Source organism: Polypterus senegalus, chromosome 5 (assembly GCF_016835505.1).
Source record: "Polypterus senegalus isolate Bchr_013 chromosome 5, ASM1683550v1, whole genome shotgun sequence".
NCBI lineage: Eukaryota > Metazoa > Chordata > Cladistia > Polypteriformes > Polypteridae > Polypterus > Polypterus senegalus.
In genome coordinates, this window is record NC_053158.1 from 76797668 (window position 1) to 76814302 (window position 16635).

At 37.4% G+C, this 16635-nt stretch overlaps 1 protein-coding gene across 1 annotated transcript in view; it reads right to left on the reverse strand.

The window, feature by feature from the left end:
* The window catches only part of smchd1 (structural maintenance of chromosomes flexible hinge domain containing 1), a 459542-nt gene that overhangs the window by 316060 nt on the left and 126847 nt on the right, over positions 1–16635 (reverse strand). Inside the window, exons 11-13 of the mRNA XM_039754843.1 lie at positions 12809–12923; positions 10307–10490; positions 2618–2815 (exon numbers count right to left, since the gene is read on the reverse strand). Coding sequence (XP_039610777.1) covers positions 2618–2815; positions 10307–10490; positions 12809–12923 — 497 coding nt within the window. The remainder of the gene's footprint in view (positions 1–2617; positions 2816–10306; positions 10491–12808; positions 12924–16635) is intronic.

A 16635-nucleotide genomic window follows, 5' to 3' on the forward strand; every position in this document is an offset into this window, starting at 1 on the left:
AAGAAAGAGACTGGGCAAAAACGGCCTGCATGGCAGATTTCCAAGGCGAAACCACTGTTAAGCAAAAGAACATTAGGGCTCGTCTCAATTTTGCTAAGAAACATCTCAATGATTGCCAAGACTTTTGGGAAAATACCTTGTGGACTGATGAGACAAAAGTTGAACTTTTTGGAAGGCAAATGTCCCGTTACATCTGGCGTAAAAGCAACACAGCATTTCAGAAAAAGAACAACATACCAACAGTAAAATATGGTGGTGGTAGTGTGATGGTCTGGGGTTGTTTTGCTGCTTCAGGACCTGGAAGGCTTGCTGTGATAGACGGAACCATGAATTCTACTGTCTACCAAAAAATCCTGAAGGAGAATGTCCGGCCATCTGTTCGTCAACTCAAGCTGAAGCGATCTTGGGTGCTGCAACAGGACAATGACCCAAAACACACCAGCAAATCCACCTCTGAATGGCTGAAGAAAAACAAAATGAAGACTTTGGAGTGGCCTAGTCAAAGTCCTGACCTGAATCCAATTGAGATGTTATGGATGACCTTAAAAAGGCGGTTCATGCTAGAAAACCCTCAAATAAAGCTGAATTACAACAATTCTGCAAAGATGAGGGGGCCAAAATTCCTCCAGAGCTGTAAAGACTCATTGCAAGTTATCGCAAACGCTTGATTGCAGTTATTGCTGCTAAGGATGGCCCAACCAGTTATTAGGTTCAGGGGGCAATTACTTTTTCCACACAGGGCCATGTAGGTTTGGATTTTTTTTTCTCCCTAAATAATAAAAACCATCATTTAAAAACTGCATTTTGTGTTTAATTGTGTTATATTTGACTAATGGTTAAATGTGTTTGATGATCAGAAACATTTTGTGTGACAAACATGCAAAACATACATACATACATATACACACAGGTGCCGGTTTGATGTATTTCTGTAATTCCATTCAAAAAGTGAAACTTGTATATTAGATTCATTCATTACATATAGACTGATGTATTTCAAATGTTTATTTCTTTTAATTTTGATGATTATAACTGACAACTAATGAAAGTCCCAAATTCAGTATCTCTGAAAATTAGAATATTGTGAAAAGGTTCAATATTGAAGACACCTGGTGCCACACTCTAATCAGCTAATTAACTCAAAACACCTGCAAAAGCCTTTAAATGGTCTCTCAGTCTAGTTCTGTAGGCTACACAATCATGGGGAAGACTGCTGACTTGACAGTTGTCCAGAAGACGACCACTGACACCTTGCACAAGGAGGGCAAGACACAAAAGGTCATTGCTAAAGAGGCTGCCTTTTCACAGAGCTCTGTGTCCAAGAACATTAATAGAGAGGCGAAGGAAAGGACAAGATGTGGTAGAAAAAAAGTGTACAAGCAATAGGGATAACCGCACCCTGGAGAGGATTGTGAAACAAAACCCATTCAAAACTGTGGGGGAGATTTACAAAGAGTGGACTGCAGCTGGAGTCAGTGCTTCATGAACCACCACGCACAGACGTATGCAAGACATGGGTTTCAGCTGTCACATTCCTTGTGTCAAGCCACTCTTGTCAGAAGCGTCTCGCCTGGGCTAAAGACAAAAAGGACTGGACTGCTGCTGAGTTTTGTTCTCTGATGAAAGTAAATTTTGCATTTCCTTTGGAAATCAAGGTCCCAGAGTCTGGTGGAAGAGAGGAGAGGCACAGAATCCAGGTTGCTTGAGGTCCAGTGTAAAATTTCCACAGTCAGTGATAGTTTGGGGTGCCACGTCATCTGCTGGTGTTGGTCCATTGTGTTTTCTGAAGTCCAAGGTCAACGCAACCGTCTACCAGGAAGTTTTAGAGCACTTCATGCTTCCTGCTGCTGACGAACTTTATGGAGATGCAGATTTCATTTTCCAACAGGACCTGGCACCTGCACAAAGTGCCAAAGCTACCAGTACCTGGTTTAAGGTCCATGGTATCCCTGTTCTTGATTGGCCAGTAAACTCATCTGACCTTAACCCCATAGAAAATCTATGGGTTATTGTGAAGAGGAAGATGCAATACGCCAGACCCAACAATTCAGAAGAGCTGAAGGCCACTATCAGAGCAACATGGGCTCTCATAACACCTGAGCAGTGCCACAGACTGATCAACTCCATGCCACGCCACATTGCTGCAGTAATCCAGGCCAAAGGAGCCCCAACTAAATATTGAGTGCTGTACATGCTCATACTTTTCATGTTCATACCTTTCAGTTGGCCAACATTTCTAAAAATCCTTTTTTTGCATTGGTCTTAATTGATATTCTAATTTTCCGAGATACTGAATTTGGAACTTTCATTAGTTATAATCATCAAAATTAAAAGAAATAAACATTTGAAATACATCCGTCTGTGTGTAATGAATGAATCTTTGTCATGATATTCTAATTTTATGGCAGGCACCTGTATAATATATGACAGCAACACTCATAACAGTGACAAAACAATTACATTGACAATCATGTTACGTTATTTTCAAAATGTTTCCTTTTCTTTTTCATTACTTCTTCAACACACTACTTCTCCACTGTGAAGCACAGGTATTTTGCTAGTTGAAATATAAATGAGATTTACAAAAATACATATACACAGATTTTACAGTACATACCTTTTGCCCTGCTTTGTAAACTTTTCCATCCCATTCAATTGACATAAATTTTGACCATGGACTCTGCATCCTTTTGGACTGAATTTCAGGTCTACTTATTGTTCCTTTAAAACCACAAAATTTAATTTGCTTATCATATTTCTCATGGCACTCTTTCAACCATTGAGTAAACTCTTTAAAAATTACCATTCTTTGCGCCTGTTAGAAAAATAAATATTAACAAATTAAATAACTGTGTGTGTGAGTTTACATACATATATTGTATATAAACAGATTTTTCCCCCCTACAGACATAACAGAAACAATTTCCTCACATAACATAAGTTAAAGCACTCTGTACTATGACATGGCCAAATCTACTTAATTTTTATTTCTAGTCAATATAAAAATATTTCAATAAAAGCATATTATATAATTGAAATATGCAAATAATATTTTCACAGTTACTGTGTAAATCCGTTCAAAATAATTAACGTTCTTTACTAAAGGTGTAATGATATACAATTTTATAATGCAATGCATATCACACTAAGTAACAGGTTATCAATACATTACTTAAACATTTGAGTATCAGTAAAAGTGTGGAGCCTGGAATGTTTTGTTTGTCTTTTTTTTTTTTTTTAAATAAAAGAAAGCTTTCTTAGTGATATTATTGATTTGAAATTGAAATGAAAGACAGGAATATATGATAACACCACCATTCATCACTTTTATACAAAAAGACATAGTAAACTCTAGAGAATTTTATTTCTGTAATGTGCATATTTTAAACAAGGCTTACACATACATACATACATACATACATACATACATTATATATATATATATATACAGTATATATATATATATATATATATATATGTATATATATATATATATATATATATATATATATATATATATATATACACACACACACACATACACGCACAAAATCATGTTTTAATCATTTTTAATAATTACACTACAGCTATTTTTTATTGTTAAAGTATACATTTACATTGGTTTTTTTTCCAGTCTACCAGCTAGACACTTCTGCCTCTTTCAGCTACTTCAGTTAGGGGTTGCCACATCGGATCATCTTCTTCCATATCTTTCAGTCCTCTGCATCTTGTTCTGTTACACCCATCACCTGCATGTCCTCTCTCGCCACATCCATAAACCTTCTCTTAGGCCTTCCCCTTTTCCTCTTCCCTGCCAGCTCTATCCTTAGTATCCTTCCTCCAATATACTCAGCATCTCTCCTCTGCACATGTCTAAACCAAAGCAATCTCACCTCTCTGACTTATCTCCCAACAGTGCAACTTGAGCTGACTCTCTAATGTACTAATTTTTAATCCTATCCATCCTCGTCACGCAGTGCAAATCTTAGCATCTTTAACTCTGCTACCTCCAGCTCTGTCTCCTGCTTTCTAGTCAGTGCCACCGTCTCCAACCCATATAACATAGCTGGTCTCACTACCGTCCTGTAGACCTTCCCTTTCACTCTTGCTAATACCCTTCTGACACAAATTACTCCTGACATTCTTCTCCACCCATTCCAGCCTGCCTGCACTCTCCTTTTCATCTCTCTTCCACAATCCACATTACTCTGTACTGTTAATCCCAAGTATTTAAACTCATCCACCTTCACCAACTCTACTCCCTGCATCCTCACCATTCAACTGACCTCCCACTCATTTACACACATGTATTCTGTCTTGTTCCTACTAACCTTCATTCCTCTCCTCTCTAGAGCATATCTCCACCTCTCCAGGGTCTCCTCAACCTGCTCCCTACCATCACTACACATCACATCATCATCAGCAAACATCATAGTCCACGGGGACTCTTGACTAAACTTGTCTGTCAATCACTCCATCATTACTGCAAATAAGGGCTAAGAGCCAATCCCTGATGTAATCCCACCTCCACCTTGAATGCATCAGTCACTCCTACCGTAGACCTTACCACTGTCACATTTCCTTCATACATATCCTGTATTGTAACACCAAGCACTCTTCTTGCTGTTATGCTTACTACTTCTACTGTAGTTCCCAACTGCATGGTAACTCTTCACTACCACCCAGTGCCTGTCTCACCTTCTCCCTAAATTCAACCTTGCAGTCTTACTTTTTCAAATTCCACCATTTGATCCTTGGCTCTGCCCTCACTCTCTTCCTCTTCTTGATCTCCAACGTCATCCTACAGACCATCATCCTATGCTGCTTAACTACACTTTCCCCTGCCACAACTTTGCAGTCTTCAATCTCCTTCAGATTGACTCTTCTGCATAGGATGTAATCTGTCTGTGTGCATCTTCCTCCACTCTTGTACGTAACCCTATATTCCTCTCTCTTCTTAAAATACGTATACAACACAGCCATGTCCATGCTTTTGGCAAAATCCACTATCATCTGACCACCTTCATTCCTCTCCTTGACACCATACCTACCCATCACCTCCTTGTCTCCTCTGTTCCCTTACCAACATGTCCATTGAAATCCACTTCAATCACCACTTTCTGTCCCTTGGGTACACTGTTCATCACTTCATCCATCTCACTCCAAAATTCTTCTTTCTCCTCCATCGCACACACAACTTGCGGGGCATATGCACTAACAATATTCATCATCACACCTCCAATTTCTAGCTTCATAATCATTACTCGGTCTGACGGTCTTTTCACCTCCAAAACATTCTTGACATACTGTTCCTTCAGAATAACCCCTACGCCACTTCTCCTCTCATCCACACCATGATAGAACAATTTGAATGCACCTCCGATCCATTTAGCCTTGCTCTCCTTCCATTTAGTCTCTTGCACGCACAATATATCAACCTTCCTTCTCTCCATCATATCTGCTAACTCTCTCCCCTTACCAGTCATACTGCCAACATTCAAAGTTCTACCCTCAGTTCCACTCTCTTTATTTTCCTCCTCTCCTCCTGCCTCCGGACAAATTTCCCACCTCTTAACCCAGGGCTTGACCGATCCGGTATAGACCAATTTCAAATTAGTCTTTATCTTTTATTTTTCCAACTAAAAAGCGGAGGCACTTAAATAAAGCTTGTGGTCCAAGCTCAGACAGTACCCATTTTTATTAAAGAATAACATTAAAAGGTCTGAATTCATTAAAGCAGCTTCTCTTGCCATTTGTTTAACTGGAAAGGATGACTTCTCCTATTCCTTTCTCTCAGTTTATTATTCCACTTTCTTTAATGTAAAGGCTAATAATCCAGTTGCGTCTTGGTCACTTGTAAAAACAAGCCTTGACTTGCTCTGTTAACACTTACCTTGATACCTAACCTAAAGGAATACTGCAACTAAATTACCACAATATCCAGAAAAGCAGGGGCTGAAAAGATAGGTTTTTGTGATAGGCCAATTTAGTGTTCAGGTCTTTTTTAGTGAAAATCATCCGATTTAGTGCTGGGTTAACATTAGTGCAATAGAAGACATGTTCGACTCAAAACACACACTACTTAAATTAACCTTTCACGTATCATTGCAAGGTGTGGTATGACACAAAATAACCTGGGTGAACCACAAGTGAAAATGATGAATAGAGGCAAACTTCACACACTACTGTAACTAGGGTTTAAACCCAGAATTAATGATTTAGCCACCATGTAGTTTTTTTCAATTTTCAAGCAATTAAGATTTAAAAAAAAAAATTATATATCGTCTGCAATATGATTTATTCAGGAAGTCCAATTTGTTTACATATGTACATTAAATGTTAATGTAATTTTATATTGCTGTATCAGTGCCATACTAAGAAAAAAATTTTTCAACTAGTCACTCGTACTGTGCATGGCATTTCAATCTTGTGTTTTGCCCTGCACAAACAGCAATTTTATATCGGCTTCCCCTTAACACCACCATGTCCTTTTTTTTAACCTTTTGCTAGTTTATTAATTTTACTGTTGCCTGTATTTTGGTGGAAGGTCACTCAGTTCCTATTTGGAGGAAAGGCATATGATGAAGATAAGGGGATATTTTAAAATATGACTGACAATGACATATACTGGTGCACCCCTACGTTAAAATTATACATCATCATTTGTACATTATTTGAAATTTAAACAATTATAAATTTTCCCTTTTTCTGTCGCATTCCTTTTTGTCTTTAGCTCAAGCGAGACGCTTCTGATGCTGTCTCTTCTTCAAGAGTGGCTTGACACAAGGAATGTGTCAGCTGAAACCCATGTCTTGCATATGTCTGTGAGTGGTGGTTCTTGAAGCACTGACTCCAGCTGCAGTCCACTCTTTGTAAATCTCCCCCACAGTTTTGAATGGGTTTTGTTTCACAATCCTCTCCAGGGTGCGGTTATCCCTATTGCTTGTACACTTTTTTCTACCACATCTTGTCCTTTCCTTCGCCTCTCTATTAATGTTCTTGGACACAGAGCCCTGTGAACAGCCAGCCTCTTTAGCAATGACATTTTGTGTCTTGCCCTCCTTGTGCAAGGTGTCAATGGTCGTCTTTTGGGCAACTGTCAAGTCAGCAGTCTTCCCCATGATTGTGTAGCCTACAGAACTACACTGAGAGACCATTTAAAGGCTTTTGCAGGTGTTTTGAGTTAATTAGCTGATTAGAGTGTGGCACCAGGTGTCTTCAATATTGAACCTTTTCACAATATTCTAATTTTCCGAGATACTGAATTTGGGACTTTCATTAGTTGTCAGTTATCATCAAAATTAAAATAAATAAACATTTGAAATACATCAGTCTGTGTGTAATGAATCAATCTAATATACAAGTTTCACTTTTTAAATGGAATTCCTGAAATAAATCAACTTTGTCATGATATTCTAATTTTATGACCAGAACCTGTATGAACTTTCTGTCAACTGACATTTGAGCTTGGGTTTTTAACTTATTGACAACAACATGTACATCAAATGATTTTTTTTTTTCTTTGGTTATATTCTTGAATAAAACCACACACGTTTATTTGATATTTGGACTAAAGTCCTCACACATTATACACGTCACGTCAATATTAGTGTAACATAGAAAAGATTCTGCTTTAGGTATGCGTTCAGCATTTCTTGCATCGCATTTCCTGCCATCCTACACTTACACAGATTATTGTAGACATGAAATTCACATGAAATGTATGTATTCCAAATAATATGTTATTTACCCTATATAATTCCAGTCACTTCACTGCCAGATTGAGGGACTGGAGGTCTGAGAATTTTGTGATGGACTCCACTCCGTTGGTAGGGGGGATGGGATAGCAGGCTGCTTGTGGTGATCGACACATTTGCAAAACAAAAGACGCCGACGGAGAGGTATGAAGGAATTTATGGTGGCCCAGGATTACAAGTTTTTCCATTGCTTTAGGGATTCTAGTGTTAAGTCCATTATAAGAAAATGGAAAGAATATGACACCAGTACAATCCTGACAAGAGAAGGCCACCCACTAAGACTGACAGACCAGGCAAAGAAGGCATTAATCAGAGATGCAACAAAGACTCCAAGGATAACCCTGAAGGAGCCAAAAGATCCACAGCAGACAAAGGAGTATCTGGCCATAGGACCACATTAAGCTGTACACTCCAAACAGTGGGGATTTATGGAAGAATGACCAGAATAAAAACATTCCTTCAAGAACACAATAAAATAAAAATAAAAAAAAAAGTTTGTCCAACAGCATGTGGCAGACTCCCCATACACATGGAAGGTTTTCTGGTCAGAACAGATTAAAGCTGAACCTTTTGGCCATTGTGGGAAATGCTGTGTGTTGTGCAAACCCAATACTTCCCATGACCCCGAGAACACCATTCCCACAGTGAGGCATGGTGGTGGTGGCAGCATCATGTTGTGAGGATGTTTTTCATCAGCAGGGGACAGGAAAACTGGTCAGAAATGATGGAAAGATGCAGAGACTTGACATGGAGATAAAGGTTCACCTTCCAGCAGGACAATGACCCTAGCAATGTAAAGCCAATTTTTAAAGTTTCAACTTATTTTTCTTTTAAAAGGTGCCCTTGTCTGGGGTCATTGCCTCCAAGTATGAAAACCACTAGGTCATTCCATTTCAAATCAAACAATGACCCACGGACTTGTGAGACAAACATTTTTTTTGATGTACTGTATATGCTCCAATAAACGCCGAGTCTCTTATTGTCACCGGTCTCTAATAAGCGCCGGGCTTCAGAGGGGACGTGGCCAAATAGTAGACGGTCTCTAACAGTAGCGGGATCTTTGATATTGCCTACTAGTGTACATTGTAAGCGTCTGCATCTTTATAGACGTGTGTAATATATGTGCACGTCAGCACGTTGCATATATAAGAAATACGGATATACCGATTTCTAAAACTGCTTCATTTTCATGCCGGGTTGACCAAAATACGGACAAACCTGGAATAAGAGGAAGACATTAGTGAACTGGACAACAATGAAGCCATCATTGCGGATTCGGACGACGAATACCAGCGAAAGGTACAGAAAGACATCGCCATTTATCTAACAGTCTTATGCAGCATGTGAAAATCAAATAAAGAAGCTGTTTTTAATATTAGCCAATATTTTTGTGTACCTACCTGTACTGACACGCGCAAAAAAAATATTGCATCCTGAAGTTTTTTGTTAATAATGGCCGGTCTGTAACAGCAGCCGGTCTCTATTAAGCGCTGGGGGCCTTAATTGGAGCATATACGCTAAGATCTTTCCAAGATGCAGCCAGTTTACAGAGGGGAATTGGATGTGGATTTTATATAGCCTCATTTTCTTCATGAAATTTCACAAGTGCATAACTCAAGAACTAAACCACCAAGAAGGCTCAGCTCAGACTTTGAATACTGGTACATTAATTAGTGTAATATGTGACAAAATTAAAACATTTGGTCCAGATTACCCTGCATGGTCAATGCAGCCCTTGAAATTGACCAAAATTTAATTAAAATGTTTAGTTTAGCTATATTTAAGCTTTAGAAACACATATTTGTAACACAGACTTTTGTTTTTTATTTCCTTATTCAGATAACTATATATGCTTTCTGAAAAAGCAACAAACAGAAAAGTAACTGTATCACAGCAGACCTCTCAAATCAAAAAAGTAATTTGGAATTTCATTTTAAGAGCACCGAAATAGCATGTGGGAAGGTGTAGAAAGGTGCAGAAAATTGTTTAAATATTTTTCATTTATTTTACATTGTCCCTTCTTTCTAAAAACACAAGCCTTATTTTTCTTATCCAAATTTATGCTGTTTATTTTCAATCCTAAACATAGGCTGAATTCATCATATGTAAATGATAATTACTGAGCTCTCAATCACTAATTTATCTAAAAAAAACTTTTTTCTTATCTAACTACATGAAATGACCATACTGTTTTAGATAGCAAGGGTTGTCAAACAGTGCATGCATTAAATGTAATTAACGAAAAATCATGTTTTATACCTTTGAAATTAATCACATATTAATTCTTTAACAGCCCTAATAAAAATATATGAAAGTATATTAAGAACCAATTATAAATCAACATGTACATTTGATTGTCTCAGTAAACCTTTGGTAATGGAGAAAAAAATTCAAACAAGACAGACTATCAATCCACTGTAAGGTGCAAAGATATCCAGATATTAGCCTAACTTTCAAGACATGAAATCAGTAACAGAGTGCATAAATGCACTATTATAAAAATAAAAAAATAAAAGAACTAGTACATTTAAAACAATTTAACACTGTACCTGTCCTTTGATCAAGCGTGTGAAGAGTGTATTCTTTTCCTTGAGTCTTAGCTCTAGGTCCATGAAAGTGAGTTTGTTAGTGCTGACTTGAAATTTGTCATTGGTAAAAAGCACACCAGAAATACGATAATAGCACTCTACAGGTACTAAATTTCCCTTCTTTGGAGGAGCACACCAGTCAAAGCTTAAAAAAAGTATTAAGTACATTGTTACAAAACAAATGTAAAAATACAGTTTTACAAAACTATAAATGCTTTACTTCTACACAGTTCAGACAATTCTCAAAATGAATTTCCATATATTGTGATTTATATTGCATTTAAATAAAACAATAAAACAAATGTTTCAGTGGCACTGACATTGCCAGAAATGTCAATACACAGCAAAGCAGAACAACTTGGCAGAGTGAGAAATGTACCAAGATTATGTAAAAACCTTCATCACAAACAACAGAAAATGTGAGCTTACTCATATTTATGGCTAAGTTTTGCATTGGACAAAATATACCACTGAACTGATTTTTTTTTTTTGGTCCGAAGGCAAGTATATCTTAGGGAACATAAATGTATTATTTCTAATTTGTAAATTCCCTGTAAGGTGGGAAAAGTAGGAGATGTAGAGTATGACCAGAGAAAGTGGAAGGAACATTAGTAATGTTGAGGATGTCCTCCATGTTAATCCAAGTTGAACACAGAGATTGTACCTATCTTGGGAACATGGGACCAAGGTTATTATAGTTTTGCCTTTTTATATTAGTTTTTATTTCTATATTTTTTCTGAACTTACTTTGAAATTCAGTTTAGTTTTAGTTTTCCTTCATTGTGTATTTTTAGTTTGTTTAGATTTTATTACACATTTCTATTTTATTTTTATATATATTAGTTTCAGTTTTAGTTTTAGTAATTGTGGCATGGAGTGCCTACAGAGTTAGTTTTGTGTCACAATCAGACAGAACTGTACACTTAACAGATTTGGATACAAGTTTAATGTTAGTGGAAGCTTACTACACTACATGGTTCACTATCTGGTTTTACTTTTGTCTGATAAAAACAAGCATAATTAAAACTAGATACTGAATATGAACAATTTTACACAATTTTATAATTTTTAAAATATTTTCTCATGAAAATCACAGGGGCATAGGAAAAACAGGACTCTTAGACTTGAATCAGTATGCAGACCCCACCTAGCTTTATTGAGGGAAACATAGAAAAACAAGCATGAAGTGGCAAGGTTAGGGGTGGTGAGACTTGAATAGCCCACCACAAAGATCAGTAAACCCATAATGAGGAGAGCAAGAGCAGGTAATAGGAGTATGGACAGGCATAAAATGACAGAGACTGCAGCATCTGAGATTAAGAACAGTACATGTATATATATATTATCTAAACCTGTTTATCCAGGATTGCAGGAAACCTGGAACCTACCGCAGCAGGTTTTGGATGAAAGGCAGGAAAAATCCCTGGTATGCAATATGAATGATAAAGCTGATGTTAAGAACAAAAAGAATATGATATTTCAACTATAAATTTTGAGAGAGAGAGAGAGAGAGAGAGAGAGAAAAACATTGAAAAAAGGGAGACAAATATTTTAAAATATAATTCTGCCCTTTTTCGGTATGAACCGGTATACCGCCCAGCACTATCAGCAGGTATTATTTATTTTACATTATTACACATTTTACAATAAAATGCTTTCTTATTCCTCAATAATTTATCAATTTCTTTGCAATTTTATATGTTCAGACATTCACATTGTGGGGGTTTCATGGTGTGTACATTGTATTAAAACTATTTGTTACCTTTCCTTTCATTGTGAAGAACTGAGGGTGGTGAGAGTGCTCTTGCCTGTAGTAGAATTTATTTTTAAAGTTCATCTTTCTGAGTTGCAAGAGTTAGGTGAGATGTTGAGCTTCAAAAACAAATCTCTATTGTTACTTATTTAGATAAGGATGGGAGGTGAGCCCCTATAAATTCTCATTTCTTTTCACCTTCTATACCAATTACTAATGTAACTCTTTATTTACTACACAACGGTTAATCTGACTGTGGCATCATTGAACATTAGTTCAAATGTCAATAGATTCTGTGTGCTAGATTATTTATTGTGGAATACAAGATATGGCATTCTTGTAAGAAATCAAGATGCTAAAAAACAAAAACACATTATAGGAATACAGTCACCAACCAAGTGAAGGGGGAATAATTACTTACGTTTTTAATGTATTATTGACCAGAATGTTTAAAAAAAAAAATTTCATCATTTCCTCTTTTATGTAGAGGTGAATTGCGATTTTATTGAGATGAGAATAACAGATTTGATTTTAACCAAATATTGTTAAAATAACTTACATCTAATTACATTAGGTTATAAGTAACTGTGAAAGAAAAACAAATGATAAGTGATGGTGCGTAGATCTTACAGAAAAAAATTACATTACATTTTTCATATTTAACATTCTTGTAAAATATCCTTAAAAATTAATAATATGCATGAACTCACTTATCCACAGTTGTATACGGTATTAACCTTCCATTCCAAAAACATTCAAACACTGGTTTTTTCCCCCTGGCTTTCTGCTCAACCAAAATACAGTCTTCATCATCTTCATCTGTTTCTAAAAGAATAAAACACACAATATACGTTAGGAATTGCTCTTAAAATGTGACAAGATTTACATCTAAGACAGTATAAACAAAAAGCACATACAAAACCACTGTCACATAATTATATACTGCATGTTAAAATATTCAAAATTAAGGACAGAATTTTATATACACATACATAAACACACACAAATATATATACACACACATAGATATATATATATATATATATATATATATATATATATACATACACACACACAGTTAGGTCCATAAATATTAGGTCAAAGACAACATTTTTCTAATTTTAGTTCTGTACATTACCACAATGAATTTTAAATGAAACAACTCAGATGCGGTTGAAGTGCAGACTTTCAGCTTTAATTTAGTGGGTTGAGAAAAAAGATTTTATAAAAATGTGAGGCAACTAAAGCATTTTTTTAACACAATCCGTTTATTTCAGGGGCTCAAAAGGAATTGGATAATTGACTCAAAGGTTATTTCATGAGCAGGTGTGGGCAAGTCCGTCGTTATGTTATTAGTTAAGCAGATAAAAGATCTGGAGTTGATTTGAGGTGTGGTGCTTGCATGTGGAAGATTTTGCTGTGAACAGACAACATGCAGTCAAAGGAGATCTCCATGCAGGTGAAAGAAGCCATCCTTAAGCTGCAAAAACAGAATTTGGAATGATGTCACCTGACCGTCTTGCAGGACGTGAAAGTGTCTCTCTTCAAAAGATCAGATGCCCGAGCCACCTCAACTGACTCCACTCGATGCGGAGGAGCAGCGGCTCTACTCTGAGCCCCTCCCGGATGACTGAGCTTCTCACCCTATCTTTAAGGGAAAGCCCAGACACCCTGTGGAGGAAACTCATTTCAGCCGCTTGTATTCGCAATCTCGTTCTTTCGGTCACTACCCATAGCTCATGACCATAGGTGAGGGTAGGAATGTAAATTGACTGGTAAATTGAGAGCCTTGCCTTATGGCTCAGCTCCTTTTTCACCACGACACACCGATGCAGAGCCCGCATCACTGCGGACGCCGCACCGATCCACCTGTCGATCTCACGCTCCATTCTTCCCTCACTCGTGAACAAGACCCCGAGATACTTGAACACCCTTTTCCGGCTGAGGACCATGGTCTCAGATTTGGAGGTGCTGATTTCCATTGCAGTCGCATCACACTCAGCTGCGAACCAATTCAGAGAGAGCTGAAGATCACGACCTGATGAAGCAAACAGGACATCATCTGCTAAGAGCAGTGACCCAATCCTGAGTCCACCAAACTGGACCCCCTCAAAACCCTGGCTGCGCCTAGAAATTCTGTCCATAAAAGTTATGAACAGAATCAGTGACAAAGGACAGCCCTGGTGGAGTAGGATCACCCAAGGCAAAATCATTTTCTGACGCAGCCAACACATTGACCCTGCAGAGCTGTAGTATGGGGAGGATACAGGAACTGGTCACATAATTTTCTCCTGACAAAATATCAGTGAAGTCACCGACTGGTTTCAGTGCTTCGTGAACAGCTTTCAAGAAGTCCATGTCCTGCCAGGTCAGGGACAGGCTGCTCCTTCTGTCATCAGACAGGACGTGTCTGATCGCTTGGGCCTGCTCGAGGATTCGCTCCACCATTGCCAGTTTGGAGCCCCAGCGAGTTGCGCAGTCCTGCCAACGGATGGATGGATGAATTAATTAATGAATGATGAATACACGATTAAATGAATGAATAGGCCTAAATAAACAAATGAATGAATAAATAGGCATACATAAACGAATGAATGAATAAATAGGCCTAAATAAACAAATGAATGCATAAATAAATAAGTCCATTAATGTATATTATTCCATTTGATCAAATTTGCATGCACATTTATTTAAGGCTAAATAAGTCCCTTATGTGCATCAAGCCTGCATTTACTTGATAAAAAATACAGGAAAAAAATTACAATTTAAAAAATGGTTTTCTATTTTAATAAAGCCTGCTTTTCAATATAATTTATTTATGTGATGCAAAGCATATACAGTGGTACCTAGCATACGTCTGCTTTGGAATAAGTCCAACTTGGTACACGTCCTGTTTGGACACGAAAAATTTTGCTTGGTATACGACCTTTGTTTGGAATACGCCTCGCATGCTACCCTTGTTTACCTCTCTCGAGACAAAGCCACGACTGCCCACGAGCGTTAGTGCGCCAGTTGCTAGCATTCAGTGAACAACCCACGCTATAACTCTATTTGAACTTTTACGTGTGTAATATAGCAGGTCCACAGCTCCTGTCAAAGTCCAGCTTTAAAATAAATTATCACCGCGCTCGCAACTTGGTGAGGGGGCGTAGTGGTTATGTGGCTGAAGGTTGTCAGGGCGATTCGCAATGTGGGCGTTTCTCACCAAAGTGCACTTGTGAGGGACCGTCCGCATTCATGATTGTTCCTGGGCTGCTTATCTTGATAAACAGAAGCGCGAGTCAGCTAGAAGGGGAGTAAAAAGAAAGAAAGGACGAGAGGGTGAGTGAGTGAGTGAGGGAGGGAGAGAGAGAGGGCTGCTTATCTTGATAAACAGAAGAGCGAGTTGGATTGAAGGGGGAGTAAAAGAAAGAAGCGGCCAGGTAAAAGGCACCGGGCTTCTTCTTTTTTTATTTAAAGAATGCTTCCTGCTGTATTTTAACTTTGTTGTTTTTAAGAAGACTTTTTTCTATTGTTTTCAACCTCCACGTTTCACTTCTGATTTTATGGATTATTTATTGGAACTTTGGAGACTGCACTTTAATTTGAACACCTTGTTTTGTTAATTGTTTTAATAAAAGAACTTTTCACCATCCCCTTGCTTTACCGATGAGGTTAGCAGTGAGGCACATTACCGACGGTGTAGGGTTCAAGGGCTCCCTGGCAGCAGATGGGAGCATACAATAAACCTGCATCATCACAACGTGATTTTGTGTTTTTTTCATGTAAATTTTATGGTATTTACGATAGTGAAAAACAAAGATGTTATTAAAAAGTAAAGTGAGGTAAAATTTTCATTTATTTCATATTATTGCTTTTCTATTTATGTATTTTAGTATTAAGCAGTGTAAATTATTTTATACAACCCCATCAATGTATAATATGCCAATAGCAATAGGATTTTTTTTTTCTTCATGGGAACGGATTAATCATTTTCCCATTATTTCTTATTGGAAAAATTTGTTTGGTATACGTCCTGTTTGGTATAAGTCAAAGGGTTGGGAATGAATTAAGGATGTATACCAAGGTTCCACTGTGTGTGTGTGTGTGTGTATATATATATATATATATATATACACACACACACACTGTGTATATATACTGCTCACAAAAATTAAAGAAACACTTTAAAGAAACACATTAGATACATCAGATCTCAATATGAAGTTGGATATCTATACAAATAATGACAGGGCAATGTCTTAGGAACAAAAGGATGTCAAGTGTTTTAATGGAAATAAAAGTTTTCTGCCTACAGAAGGCTCAATTGTGTAGACACCCTAAAATCAGAGTGAAATGAAGATGTGGCAGGCTAGTCCATTTTTCCAAAAACTTAATTTCTGCACCTCAAAATGCTTTTCAGTATCTTTTGTGGCCCCCACGAGCTTGTATGCATGCTTGACAACGTCGGGGCATGCTCCTAATGAGACGACGGATGGTGTCTTGTGGCATTTCCTCCCAGATCTGTATGAGGGCATCCCTGAGCTGTTGTACAGTC